Source organism: Protopterus annectens, chromosome 11.part0, assembly GCF_019279795.1.
Source record: "Protopterus annectens isolate FY-2018-M chromosome 11.part0, PAN1.0, whole genome shotgun sequence".
Lineage (NCBI taxonomy): Eukaryota > Metazoa > Chordata > Ceratodontiformes > Protopteridae > Protopterus > Protopterus annectens.
The window spans coordinates 188,809,685-188,825,079 of record NC_056745.1 but is presented as its reverse complement, the minus strand read 5'-3'; the positions used below and the strand labels follow the sequence as shown (position 1 = coordinate 188,825,079).

Genomic DNA, 15,395 nt, shown 5'->3' with positions numbered 1-15,395 from the left:
CATGTTAGTTGTCTTCTTCTCGCCTTCTTCTTGCTGGATGGGTTCGAGCCGACCTCGGCTCCGACTACTCTAAAAGCTCGAGAGTTGGTTCCACCGGCTCGAGGCTCCCCTTATATCCCACAATGCTAGGCGAGAGTTACCTCAGATCTCGTTTGTAAGCTAACCCCAGCTTATAATAGAAACAGCATATAACAGAAAAACTAAAACAGAGTCCACCTCTGACAACAGGAGAAGAAGGGTGACCTACATCCTGATTCAGGAATATGCAAACAGCATATGCCTAAGTAAAGAGGTGGTAGAAAGAGAGGTCACAATCACAACTCCTCTAGGTCTGTCCAGGCCAGGGGAAGGAGGGACTTAAAGAAGAAGGCGAGAGAGAAGACAACTAACATGGAACGTTATGGTAAGAACATAACTTCTATATGTTAAGTTGTCTATCTCTTCATCTTGCTGGATGGGACCGTCCCTAGCACCTTGTCCCGGTGGCCTAACGGAACAGACTCCTGAGAACAGTGGAACCAAAGTTAGCTCTATGCCTAGAAGCTAAATCCAACTTATAATGAGAAATGAAAGTGTGAGGAGTAGCCCAAGTAGCCAGCTGCACAAATGGTGTCAATAGGCAGTCTGTCTTGGAAGGCTAAAGAAGTAGCCAAAGCCCTGGTGGAATGGGCCTTAGGTTTATTAGGCAGCTTTTGGTGTCTAATTTCATACACAAGGGAAATCAAAGATGTAAGCCATCTGGATAATGATACTTTTGAAACTGAAAGTCCCTTTCTGCCTTCCGCATAGGAGACAAACAGTTGGTCAGATTTTCTGAATTGTTTTGTTCTATCTAAATAGTACCTCAATTGACGATGAACATCCAGGCAGTGTAATTTTTGTTCAGATCTATTGGAATATTCTGGAAAAAAGACAGGGAGGTCAATGCTTTGATTTAGATTTGAAGTCGAGACTACCTTAGGCAAAAAGGACGGGTTAGATTAAGTGGATACCCTGTCCTTATGAAATAATAGATAAGGAGGTCGACAGCTGAGTGCTTGAAGTTCTGAAACTCTTCTAGCTGAAGTAATAGCTACCAGAAAGAGAGTCTTCCATGATAGCAATTTTAAGGAACAGGAGACTGCAGGTTCGAAAGGTGGAAGAATCAAAGAAGCCAGAACTAAGTTTAGGTCCCAAGGAGAAGGAGGATTTCTTATAGGAGGTCTGAGAAGAAAAACTCCTTTCAAAAATGCTTTACAAAGCTTGTGGGACATTAGGGCAGATTCAGAAATACCCACATGAAAGTTAGAAATAGCTGCCAATTGAACTTTAAGAGTAGAGGGAGATGAACCTGCATGGAAGAGTTCAGCTAGAAAATCAAGGACTATTTGGATGGAAGCAGTGAAAGGATCTATGTCCCTTCCTTGAGCCCAATAAGTGAAGCGTTTCCACTTACTGAAATAAATCTTCCGAGTGGAAGATTTATGGGAAGCTATCAAAATATCTCGAACAGAGTGAGATAATTGAGGAAGCCTGGCTAAGGTTGGAACTGGAGGAACCAAGCAGTGAGGTTCAAAGAGGGGAGGGAGCGATGTACCTGACCCGACTGATGGATCAAAAGATCTGGAACTAGGTCCAGATGCCACCAATAGGAATTGATGTAGAAAGGGGAACCACACCTGTCGAGGCCAGTAAGGAGCAATGAGGATCAATGAGGCCTTCTGAGCGATAGCTTTCTGTATCACTTGAGAGATTAGTGGGAAGGAGGAAATGCATAAAGAAGTCCCTGGGCCAAACTTGGACTAGAGCGTCTCTGCTGGGTTGGCCTGGTAAAGGGAATAGAGTGAAAAATCTCTGCACTTGCTGTTTTGGGGAGTAGCAAAAGATCGCAGCAAGGCTGACCCCACTTGAGGAAAATTTCTCTCACTACAGAGTCTTTCAGAGACCACTCGTGAGGCATGAGGATAGCTCTGCTCAACTTGTCCATTTGATTGGACTTCCGGGATGTCGTTGCTATCATCAGAAAACGCTGAGAAGAAATCGCCCATTGCCACAATCTGAGTGCTTCTTGACACAGGGGTAGGACCTGGTTCCGCTTGTTTGTTGATGTACCACACTACAGACATATTGTCTGTCTGGATTAATCGTTCCCAAGGGGAGAGAGTCTTGAAGGGCGCTAAAAGCACTGCTCTCATCTCCAGAACATTTATGTGCAAGTGGCATTCGTCTGGTTGCCATGTGCCCTGGACCGTCCTGCCCTGACAATGCCCCCACCCGACCAGGAGGCCCATTGTCAGAGTAGCAACCGGAGGGAGGAACAAAGGGTCTTCCCAAGCAGAGCTGAGGGAAGACATCCACCACATGAGATGATTTCTGCACGCCCGCGTGATCATAATGGTGTGGGACATTGGAAGTTGCTGGTATGACCATTGTGTAAAGAGCATCCATTGAAGGATTATGTGGAATCTGGCTAATGGAAGCAGAGGTATGGCAGCCGCCATAATTCCCAACACTTTCAGAACTAACCTGGCTTTGATTCTGTTGTTGTTGAAAAGGAGTGGGACCAGTCTGTGTATGTCTGTTATTCTCTGATCTGTTAGCCTACATGTCTACTGTGTCTAGATTTGCGCCTATGAAGGTAATAGACAAAACAGACTTTTCGCAATTTATTGAAATGCCTAACTTTTGACAAATGCGAAAGTGTAATCCCTGGCCATCAGAAGGAGATGCTTGGTGGGAGCTGTGAGGAGCCAGTCGTCCAAATATGGAAACACCTGGAATCCTTGTCGCCTCAGGTGAGAAGCTACCACTGCCATGCATTTGGTAAACACCGGGGCAGTGGTGAGACCAAAGGGCAGGGCCCTGAATTGAAAATGACTGGTTCCCAGCCTGAAGCGGAGGAATCTTCTGGAGCGTCTGTTCATTTTATGTGATAGTACGCATCCTGAAGGTCTATAGAGCACATCCAGTTCCAGTTCTTTTCCCAATAGGAAGGATGGACTGCAGCGTGACCATCCGAAATCTTGTTTTCTTGACTGATCTGTTCAAGATACTGAGATCCAAAATTGGTCTCCAGTCCCGTTTCTTTGGAACTAAAAAGAACCTTGAGTAGATTCTGGATCCTTGCTGGTCTGCTGGAACTGGCTGAATTGCTCTTTTGCAAGCAGTTTTGAAATTTCCAAACCCGCTAGATCCCTTTGAGGTGGAACATCATCTGGGGATTCCAAACCGCGAGATCCCTTTGAGGTGTGAACATCTGAAGTTTTTGATTGTTGCAGAATAAGAAAGGGAATAGAATAGCCTTCGAATGACGGACTGTACCCATTTGTCTTGAGTCAGGGATAGACAGGCTTTTGGGTACAGTGACACCTTCCCCGACTGCCTCCGAAGATGGGCAGCGGGCAACACCTCAGGGATGCTGAAAGGGCTTATCAGAGAAGGCTTCGATTGCCCTGGTTCTCCCTGCCTCGAACCATTGTTATTTCTGCCTCTGAAGTCCCTTGATTTTGTTTACGGAACCACATTTTCCCACTTTTCTGGCCTTTGGGGTAAGGCCTAGAAGGAGGACTCCGGGCAGAAAGAGTCTTGCCATCAGTCTCACCTACCTAGTCAGGTTTTTTTCACTTGAGGACCAAAGAGAGATGATCCATCAAACGGGAGTTAGTGAAAGACGCCTTGAAGGGGTCCGCAAAATTGCATAGCCGCATCCAGGCATGCCACACCTGTCCCTGCGGAGGAGTTGGCTATGGATGGCCAGCTGCGTGTTCATCTTATCTTGAAAACCCGCAGCTGTGGATCTTTAATCAAGTCCCTTTGAAGACGCAGTGAAATGGCACAGTAAATCAGCGAAACGCATAGTAAGTCGCTGAGGAGAGAACAACATCCGCCTCTGTCCATGTCCATGGACCTAGATTCCTTGTGGATGTGGAGGGACAGTACTGAGAAGTCAGCTAGTTCCTTCTTAGTGGCAGCACCATAGCATCCAGCAGAAACCTTTAAACTCCTTTTTGTCTGAACTGTTTGTGCCGAATATAAATGGTCTCCTGGGGAGGGGGTGGGGTGGGGGTCCATTGAAGGAGCCGCCCATGCCAGCTACCACCTGCATGGGGTCAAGGGGGAGACACCCAGGAGGTGGAAGGACAAGAGCCGACGCCCCAGTACACACATCATCCTCCCCCTCGGCTGGAGGCTGGGGCCAATTTCTGTTTGAGGATTTGAGGATTGTCTGCAAAGAGACATCTTCAGAAGGGGAACGGGGAACCCCGAATCATCTAAATCTGTGTCAGATGTTGTGGACTCAGGTGGAGTCAATGTGTTTCCGGGCTCTTCTGCCAAATCAGGAGGCCCCTGAAAGAGGAGAAATCCCCCAGGGGGTCCTGAGAGGGAGTTCTCTCTGGGCGGTCGGGATGAGGGAGTGAGAGGACTTGAGAGGAGGCACAGGAGGTGAGGGGAGGAGCGAGTGAGAGTAGCTGTGGAGTAGCTCACCACACACTTGTCAGGACCTCGAGCCTGTCCCTGTCAGGCAAAGGAGTCCCGCTCGAGAAGCTGAAAACCTCGACAGTGATGGCTCGAGGATCCTCAAAAGAAGGACAGGCATGCTCTGAAGCATTTGGGCCAGTGCCTCGGGCTGAAGCATTTGGGCCAGTGCTCGACTCCAGCCGGAGCCGAGGCTCCAGCCGGAGCGCCGCACATAGGCTTTTGTAGCTTTAGGTCCCTAGAGACCTTAGAGGGCTTCCCAGACAGAAAGATCCTCAGGCTTAAGATCAACTTATTTTTTCTTTCTTGCAGGACCCGAGACATTTTCTGTGTGTCTTTAGACATCTTATACAAAAAAAGTAATCACACACACACACAGACACACTGATGATGCACTTTTTTTTTTAAAACTCAGAAATAAAAAATTTAAAAAAGTTTAGTTAAGGTAAACACACACACACACCACACTAGGGGATGGGGAAAGGCCAGAAGGAGAACTTTAGAGACAAAAGTTCTTGTGGGAAAAAATATAACAGGGGTAAATCCACTACACTAAGGAAATATATAGGATTTTAAGTCTGTATTTTGACAAAAAATACACTTACCAACAAGCCGGTAGAAAAAACCAACACCTCGATGCTGTAGCGGCAAACGAGATCTGGGGTAACTAGCATTGTGGGATATAGGTGGAACCAACTCTCGAAGCTTTTAGAGTCTCGAACCATCCAGCAAGATGAAGGCGAGATAGACAACTTAACATTTAGCCTTAGATCCCTGTTCTTTTTTGGCATTAAAATAAGCTGGAGTAAGTTCCAAACCCTTGGTAGTATGGAAGGATTTTTGGATGGCCTGTTTGTCTTGCAGCTATTTTTTTTTTTTTTTTTTTTTTTTTATTTCCAATGCTGCTGTTTTTCTCTGAGCGGGTACTATGCTGGGAAGTTTCTTTTATAGTGGGGATGGATATAGAAAGGGAATTAAACAGCCTCTGGCAATTATTGTTCATACCCAGTCATCTTTGGTTATGGACATCAAGGTTTCTGGGTGCAGAGGTAAATGTTCAACTGTCTCCAGAGTGCAGCTGCTAGGCAACCACTCAGGAGTACTGAAAAGGCCTCTCAGAAAAGGGACTTCTGAATTCTTGAGTATACAAGCTTTCTCTGCCATGAGGATAATGTCTACTGTTACAATACCCCCCTCTGGCTTGGGGGGATCTCTGCAGATGAAAAAACAGGGTGTCCTGTACAGACTGTAAATGTGGAGCTATTTGAAAAAGCACTGGTTTTAGAATACAATGGGAGTGCTAGTATGATCAGGAAAGTTATTGAACAAGAATGGGATAGATTTATTGGATTCAGAGACCTCGACAAAATTCCTAAGAATAAGTTAAAGATTGTTTACAAAAATTCATACAACTTAAAGAATTTACTGGAAAAATAATGTGAGCCAGAACAATTAAACTGAAAGAAGACAGGTACAAATAGATGTGGGCATTGCACACAGTGCAGTTATAAAGTAAACCAAGAAAAAGTGTTTCTAGAGAATAGGAATGTTTGGTTATATGGAAAAGAAGACCACAATTGTGACACTAGTGTACCAATACTGAGCAAGGCTGGCTATCAGGAACAATTTTATTCAACTCAAAAGGCCCTTTGAGTGCACCAATCACAGTATGCCCTTCGCCAAACTAAAGAGGTATCAATTTTCCCTTGAAGTTTGTGAATGCTTCAAAAATTCTCTCACTAACAAAAGATTCACAATTAAATGCTTGCAAATCACCACCCTAACCCCAATCCAAGAATGCATAATACAGGAATCTCTATTAAGCCCACTCCTGTCTTCTTTGCAGATCAATGACTTCCTCAGGACAATCCTAGTTTGAACTACATAATTTATACTTACGACAGAAGTGCATCCTCTTCCCAAAAAGACATTAACAAATACCTATAAAATGGCTTCAAACTTCTTTGAAATTGGCTCCTTGACAAAAAGCATAAACACCCAAAAATCCACTCTGATGTTGTATGGAACCTACAATTATCTGGCAAAAGTTCAACTACCATTCATCTAAAACCAAGAAAACAAGATTTTCTCTGTACAGTCATACAGCAAAAATATATTTGTCTAACTCATTCCTTCCTTCCACACTCCAAATTACAAAACCAGAAATTCCTTCCCCAACTTAAGGTTACCTACTAAACATTCCACCTCTTTACAAATGAGGCCAAAAAGTAATTGTTATGGGGATGCTTTTACCTACTCTTGAATACTCATTCTTTCTCAATGCCCTCAATTCAAAAAACCTAGGCAAACTCCAAAAAGACTAAAAATAAAATACCCAGGTTTGTACATCTCAGCTCTCACTGTGAACATCACCATCTCACTATCAATACATTTAAACGGATTCTTATACAAAGCAGAGCCACTTTCCTGCTGAACACTCTACCTCTGAGCAAATTCTTTCACTTTAAACATTTGTATTATTCTCTAAGAATTGCTGTATATAATCTATGTTATTCAACCATATACCCTGGCTACTGATGAAAAAACATTTTCACAATTAGGCCAAGATACTGGAATAAAATCCCCCAAACACCAAAAACTGGTCAACACTGGACATTTTTTTTGCAAAAACCTAAAGAAAACACATCAGAGAAAGAGCACAATGCCATTGCTTTGCCATTGCTTTGACAATAATGGATGACATTTCAACTCTGATGCCATTTTTTTCCAAACAGTGACTTGCTAGCCAGTTTACTGTACATTTCTTAATGTCCATCATTGAAAATAATGTTTACTTAGCCTCTAATAGCCTATTTAACCTTCATTCTGCATCTCCCTCCTCTTCTATCCCCACATACGCTCTTTCTCAGGCAAATTACTTTGCATCGAGAGAAACATACCTCTATAAGGTAACACTGTTCAGATATATTTACACTGTACTACTTATTTTGCTTCCTTTTTTGAGATTAAAGAACTATATGCCTGATGGGGCAAAGCCGCCGTGTTCACTTTGGTCTCCTTTCATGCTTGCATTCTACGAGACACAGAACTCACTGATATTTACAATCACAAGAAAATATATTCCCATCATATTTTGTCAATTTGAAGGACAGACTACTTTACATGCATAATTTACCCACCATCTCTATATAGTTTGATTGCATACACAAGTCTACCTTTGTTACTATGCACTATTCAAATACTGTATCTGTTGTTTGTTGCCATTAAGGCCCAGGTTGTAAATGAAAAGGATCTATGCACCACCAAGCCTATGCAGTTACCAAATGTGAAAAAAATACATAAATGTACATTAACTTTGAGAATGTTTAAGTAATAAGGTGCATTAAGGTGCAAAGGGGCAAAGAAAAAACACAAAGTATACAGGCAAGTTTTGGAGCCCACTATTTTAGTTGAACTGCACATTACTTTTGAAATGTTGCGATGATAGTTCTCAGCTGTCCTGATTTTTGCCTCATATTATTTTAGTCTGCTCTTTATAAAATGTGTGGTTTTCTAGCAAATCAATGTGGACTGAAGTCAATAATGGCATACATTTGAATTTCAGACTTCATATCCTTCAGAAAATGCATTAACACACAACCTATTATTCTAGCAACTTTCTAAACTTGTAAGAGCAACATTTAAAATTGGTCCCTATTTTTGGGCCTTTGCCCCCAATTACTCTAGGCTTTAAGAGGTTGAGAGGTATGGTTGGGACTCACATTATTGGATGCTGCATTTCTGACATGAAGTCATTTAAAACTACTTGTACTTCAAAGGGCTAAAATATGACAATTCTATTCTAAAACAGAAGCCAATTATTTTGAGGCTTAGCAGACTCTCCTTTTGATAAAATACTTTAAACATATGCAGTTGTCAGTGCAAAGCCAATGCATCAGGCTGAATGTTTAAAATATGTCAGTATATCAGAGGCAAATGGATGCATTCCTGTACCTGTTTATCCAGCTTCTGCTGTCGAAGGGTAGCATTTTCATCATCATTAGCACTGAAAAAAGGAAATATATAATGAAAAGAAGCAGTTCATTTATTTACATATGGATTGAGATACCAAGCTCTGAAATCACAAAACAGGATAACACAAAAAGTTGCAAGATTATGTACCAATTTAAAATATTACAAGATATTCAGTAATGGAGGAGTTGAACTATAGTGTAAAGGGCCTTTAAGTACAGCTGTGGGAGTTATTCGGTTAGTACAACACAGGGATGCTTACAGCAATACAAAAAAAAAGTTCATACTCGTATACAACAGTCTTTCATCAGACTTGCTCTCAAGAATTTGATATCCCCAGTGAATAATACCCGTTTTGCTTGATGCTTTTCCAGACTCAATGGGCACATGCCCATATAACTAGTCTTCCATTCTATTTTCATTTCTTCTAGTGAGAAACTTACAATTCAATTTAATACAAAGTATTGTTGCATACAACACTTGTCATAACCGCAGATGCTTTGGCATCTTCACTGTGAGGAACTACCTTTGAGTTTTCTAATGGCTAGGAACAGTTATAGACAGTCATGATGCTCTCCTTTACACCCAACCACCTGCTCACATTCTTTTCCATTTTTCAAGTCAATATTTCCCAAATAAATCCATGGTTGTAGTAGGCAAACGGGCATGTTCAGGTAAGGCTACCTAAGATGTGTATAATCGTATCTAGAACTATTAAAATAAAGTGTATACATAAACCTTGCCTCAAAAAAAAAAAAAAAAATAGTCAGGAAGCAATAAACCAGAAAGATTTTTTTTAAATGTGCTGAGCTGTTAAGCTTTTGACTAATTTTACCAGATTTGACCAAAAACAAAACCCTGCAAGTAATAGAAAAAGTGTATTTTTTTTTAAACAGAGTTTACTGCGGCTGTATACATTTTCTGCATTTTAGTAATCTAGCTAAGAACTGCTTCTGCTTTAGTGGGAAAAGAGCCAAGCAATTTCTAGGTTTCGGATTGCTGTAGAATCTTGTAAAATGCAGTCATTTTTTAATGGCCAGTGTGCCCATTTGAGATTTTTTCAGCTTTTGTCATTGTTGCCATAAATTCCCCATATTGGCATGGCTTGGAACAAATGTGCTGTGAGCTGATGCACGCTTACCTGATACTCTTCTGATTGTGACCAATTCTACCGAATATGGCCAAACAACAAGCCCTATAAGAGAGGGAATAAGTCTCTTCTGATCTTCCTACAATGTTTAATGTGACAGCAGTACATTTTCTGTGCTTTTTCTCGTAATCTAGGTAAGAATTGCTTCTGGTTTACTTAGACTAGAGACAGAAGCAAGCTATTTATAGGCCTCTGATTGCTGTAGAACTCTGAAGAATATTTGCTATTGGCCAGTGTGCCCATTTGAGTTTTCAGTTTGTCAGTGATGCTTATAAATTCCCCACACAGCATTAAGCACAGGAGAGTTGCAAAATACACTATAAAGACACAGGCACCTCTATCCATATGTTTTTAATATCGCCTACCTCTCCCTATTCCAGTGATGGCAAACCTATGACATGCATGTCAAAGGTGACACATGCCACAACATTTTGGGTGACACGTCAGTGATCACCAGCACCAGAGTTACCAAAGATGCTGCTTTTGCCTTCATTGCTCATGTGAAGTCCACTGAATTATTTTGTGCCAGGAGCATTTGACACACCAAACCCAAAAGGTTTGCCATTACTGCCCTATTCCTATTAGTAAATTTGACTAGCAAAATGCAGAAGTGCAGCAAGCTGCCCACAGCTGAGCAACAAGCTGCACTGTTCACCATGTCCTCCAGATAGCCTCTAGCAGCCCATAGCTGCTTTACAGTACTGTAAGTAGCTCACAGGTGCAGGATCCTCTACATTGCTATCTTTCCCAAAGCAATCCACAGCTGATCTACATAGCTTATACTTTACAGCTGCTTAATGAGTCTGTGCTGCCCGTTGTTATAGTAGCAACATAACCTAAATCACTTCCTTTAATGATTTTGTCATCAGTGTACCCCTATCAACTAAACTTTATTTATCCTGTTCAATTCATGCAGTAACTTTGTGTAAACATTCCAAACAAAATCCGCATAACTTCATTACTCCATATTACAGTCTGATAACTACCTCATTAAACTACATACAGTGCTCTGTGTAAACTCTCATTTCTCAAATCCCTGGACTAAAAATAAAGGAAAATTTGACTGCTTTCATTCTGCTGCTAGCCTCACAGCACTCTATCCTTAGGCATGGCAGTAACAGCCTTATATTCACAGTTGATGAACTCTTATGCGACACAAGAAACTCTATTTGTGAGAGTTGCAAATATTTAACAGATACAAAGGGCTCACTCTCATGAAAATAACATGGACTGTAAATACCACATACTACACAAATCTACACTGAAATGTCTTACACTGAAGCTACAAAAAAAATTCTTCCCATAGTAACGTAAATGCATGACTATGTATCCGTGAAAGAGAACACCGTGCCATCTTTAAGAACGCTTTCAGAGTCACCAAGAATTAAACCATCTCAAATCCAGTATAGCTAACAAATCTGCAAATAAAAAATGTTTTGTGATTGGCAATTTTGTGGTATGGAAAGTAGAGTTGTATAAGAATTTACCCCAAGAGTAGATGTACAAGCAGATCACTATTGCATTAACACTTACATACAGAAAGTATACAGCTACTGATATCATACATCTGACTGGTATACCAAACCTTGGGCACCTTCCCATTGCTCCATATGACTAACCTGTAACCCAAGCATGAAAAGACATCTCTCTAGATATGGGATGTACAGGCATGAAAATTCCCAGGACTTTCTTTTCCCAGATCAAGAAAAAAAAAGGAAGAGGAAAACATGACAATAAGAATAGGGGTAAATGTGTAACAAGTCCACCTTGGCAAGAAAGAGGAAAGGATAAAAGAAAAAAGGAAGAAGGAGACTGAGTAAGTGCCAGTACTGCAACAGTGATCTACTCAGACATCTACTGTTATGGCAAGTTTTTATACAACTGTAATATGCCCTTCAGTGATCACTGCTGCAGTAGTGCTTACATATAGGAAGATTCCCAAAGCTTTCTGGAAAATTTTGGATGAGGATTAAGGAAAAGAATGTACAGTTGTCCAAATAAACTTACCACAATAGCAGAACTTCTAATAGATCATTGCTGCAAGAGTCTAGGCTATTTGGATTACAGCCTGTCCAGGACATGACCACTGGGCAGCTTTCAAAGCTGTAAAATGAGAAGTTATGTACCTACCATAACGTTCCATGTTAGTTGTCTTCTCTCGCCTTCTTTCTTGCTTGATGGGTTGAGTCACTTTTACCAGCTCGAGGCAGCCCCATATCCCATGATGCAAGGCCAGATCTCGTTTGTTGTCTATAGGCAATAACACCTAACATAAAAACTTTCCAAAAGGAAGAAAGAAGGCAAAGAAAAGCCTGAAGGATGGGTTGGGAAGACCAGAACTGTATGGTCTTAAGAAGCATTTTTCCATGTAGGGAGAAAAAGGTCTGTCCAGGCCAGAGAAGACAACTAACATGGCGTTATGGTAGGTACATAACTTCTCAATGTTAAGTTGTCAATCTGGACCGTGTCCCTAGCACCTCTATCCTGGGTGGCTCAATGGAACAGACTCTTGAGAACTGTAGAGCCAAAACTGGCTCTGTCCTGGAGGCCAAATCCAATTTGTAATGAGAAACAAAGGTATGAGGAGGGCCCAAGTGGCTGCTGCACAAATAGTGTCTAATGGATGTCTAGCCTGAAAGGCTGTGGAAGTGGCTAAGCTTCTGGTTGAATGCGAGCACAGCTGTTTTCCCTGAGCTGATAGATTTCAGAGATTACAGAAGAAAGCCATCTAGATAAGGTCACTTTTGAGGGAAGGCCTTTTTGTTATCAGCATAAGAAATAAAGAGCTGATCGGATTTCCTGAATTGTTTTGTTCTGTCCAAATAATATCTGAGTTGGCGGTGAACATCAAGATAATGTAATTTTGTTCCGATCTGTTTGAGTAATTTGGGAAAAATACAGGAAGGTCAATAGACTGATTCAAATTACTCTTTTTAGGCGATTAGTTCTCAAGGATACTCTGTCTTTGTGGAAGACCAAATAAACAGAGAGCATGAAGTTCAGACACTCTCAATAGCAACCAGGAAGAGAGTTTTCCATGAAAGAAATTTCAGGGAACATGAAACAGCTGGCTCGAAGGAGGAAGAATCAAGGATGTCAGCACTAAATTTAGGTCCCATTGAGGAGGAGGACTCCTGACTGGAGGTTTCAGGAGAAAATTCCTTTTAAGAAGGCTCTACAAAGCCTGTGGGACATAATGTTGTGATCTCTGCGAACATGACATGAAAGTTCGAGATAGCAGCCAACTGAACTTTGACCATGGAAGAAGAAGAGAAAGATTTCTGCTAAGAAATCCAAAACTGCTTGGACTGGAGCAGTAAAGGGATCAAGATTTTTAGCTTTTGCCCAACAAGAAAACGTTTCCATTTGCTGGTATAAATCCTTCTAGTAGAGGATTTTAGGAAGCTACTATGATGTCCCTAACAGGATTAGAGATCATAGGAAGCCTGGCTAAGGAAGGAAGTGGAGCAACCATGCTGTGAGGTTGAGAGAAGGGATAGACCGGTGCAGCTGACCCTGGTGAATCAGAAGGTCTGGTACTGGGTCCAGATGCCGCTGCACCAAAAGGTGACGATGGAGGAATGGAAACCAAATTTGTCGAGGCCAATAGGGAGCAATGAGAATCATTTTGGCTCTCAAAGCGGTGGCTTTCTGGAGAACTTGTGGAATCAGTGGAAAGGAGGAAAGGCATAAAGAAGTCCCTGGGGCCAATCCTGGGTTAGGGGGATGGCCTAGAAATCTGGGCATTTGCTGTTTTGGGGAGTAGCAAAAGATCCCATAATCTCTTCCACTATAGATTGTTTGAGAGACCACTGTGAGGCATGAGAATAGCTCTGCTCAATCTGTCCGCTAGAATGTTGGTTTTTGCTACCAGAAACCGACCCATTGCCAAAGTCTGAGAGCTTCGGACTTGGTTCCGCCCTGTTTGTTGATATACCATACTACAGACATGTTGTCTGTGTGAACTGCAATTGTTCCCAAGGGAAGAAAGTCGTTGAGGGCTTGCAACGTTAAAAGCACTGCTCTCATCTCTAGGACATTTATGTGCAGGTGGTATTGAGCGGTTGCCACATCCCATGAACCATCCTGCCCTGATAATGACCCCCACCCGATCACGTAGTGACAGTGGCTACCGGGCCGGGATACAAAGGTCTTCCTCCTTGGTGAATTTGGAGAAGTAATCCACCATGAAAGATGATTCCTGCAAATTTGTGTCACCAGGATTTGGTGACACATTGTTGGTAAGACCACTGAGTGAACAACATCCACTGAAGCAAAGAAGGGTCCTTCAGAACCATTCTGGCTTGTACCTAGGATGATCCTCACGTGACTTTGTATATCTGAGATTCTTTGGTCTGTGAGGGTTGCTGACATCCGAACAGTGTTTAAGTAATAGACTGGCAGGGCAATAAGGAGGATTTTTAGTTGATCGAAATTCCCAATTGAGTGCAGAGTGTAATCCCTGGCTTGAAGAAGTTGATGCCTGGTGGTGGCTGAAAGGAGCCAGTCTGGAATCCTCAGGTGAGTGACCACTGCCATACATTTGGTGAACACTCTGGGGCTGTAGTGAGACCAAGGGCAGGGCTCTGAATTGAAAATGACTGGACCCCAGCGGCGCGGAGAAATCTTCTGGTTTATGTGACGTCCTGAAGATCTATTGAGCACATCCAGATGTCCTTCTCTAGGAAGGGCAAAATCTTGTCTTTCTCACAGACTTGTTGAGTCTGCTGAGATCAATATTGGTCTCCAGTCTCCCGTCTTTTGGGGACAAAAAGAATCTTGAGTAGATTCCGGCTCTGAATGGTCTGTTGTAACTGGCTGAATGGCTCTTTTTGTAGAAGTTTTAATACTTCTAACTCTGCAACTTCCCTTAGACCGGTGGTACATCTGGAAGGGAATTGTGAGAGAAGGGACTTTCCTCGAAAGGAATTTTGTAACCCTCGGATATAATCGACTGTACCCATCTGTCTTGAGTGAGGGAGCGCCAGGCTTCTGGGTACAGCGATAGTCTTCCCCGACTGCCTCCAAGGATGGACAGTCGGGCAACATCTCAGGGATGCTGAAAGGGCTTGTCAGAGAGAGGCTCTCTGCTTCCCTGGTTCTGTGGACCCCTCTGCCTCTAGAGCGGCATCTGTTATTATTACCCTCTGCCTCTAGGGGTAAACTGACCACGCATCTTTCCACCCTTCTGTCCTTTAGGGTAAGGTCTAGAAGGGTGGAAAGCAGAAAGAGTCTTGACCTGGTCAATGTATCCTTCACTTGAGGGCCAAACAAAGCTGACCCATCAAAGGGAGAGTTTGTGAAGGATGCCTTAAAGGGATCTGCAAAATTACAGAGCCGCATCCAGGATTGGCGTCTAAGAGCCACCCCTGTACCTGCGCTCTACTCAATATCAGTCGCATGGAGGAGTTAGCTATAGAATTGAGGATTCCTAGCTGAGAAGCAATTTTCTCTTCCTGCAGCTGTAGGATCCTGTACTAGTTCCTAAGGATGTCCCTTTGGAGTCTGGTGAAGTGACATAAGTAGTTCAGCAGGTCGCTGAAGAGAACATCCGCTACCATACCTATCCATGGTCCTAGAATCCTTATTAGGAGGATGGACAGGTGCGGAAGGATCTGCAAGTTCCTTCTTAGTGGCAGCCGCCACCACCATGGCATCAACAGGGACACCTTTAAGTAGAATTGCTTTTTCGAAGGCGGGCAGTAATAAATTTAGACGGCCTCCTAGGAACTGGCTCTACAGAGTCAGGAGCAGCCCAAGCCTTTTGAGCAATAACCTCCATAAGAGGGTCCAGGAGGTGGAGGGCGAGATCTCATCC

The 15,395-nt window shown here is 42.6% G+C and overlaps 1 protein-coding gene across 3 annotated transcripts in view; it reads right to left on the bottom strand.

Moving 5' to 3' along the window:
* The window catches only part of TULP3 (TUB like protein 3), a 1,091,431-nt gene that overhangs the window by 925,834 nt on the left and 150,202 nt on the right, over positions 1-15,395 (bottom strand). For 2 of the 3 annotated variants that reach the window (XM_044087608.1, XM_044087605.1), the window contains exon 2: positions 8,410-8,461. The exons of the other annotated variant lie outside the window; for it this stretch is intronic. In XM_044087608.1, coding sequence (XP_043943543.1) covers positions 8,410-8,461 — 52 coding nt within the window. The remainder of the gene's footprint in view (positions 1-8,409; positions 8,462-15,395) is intronic. 3 annotated transcript variants of the gene reach the window in all.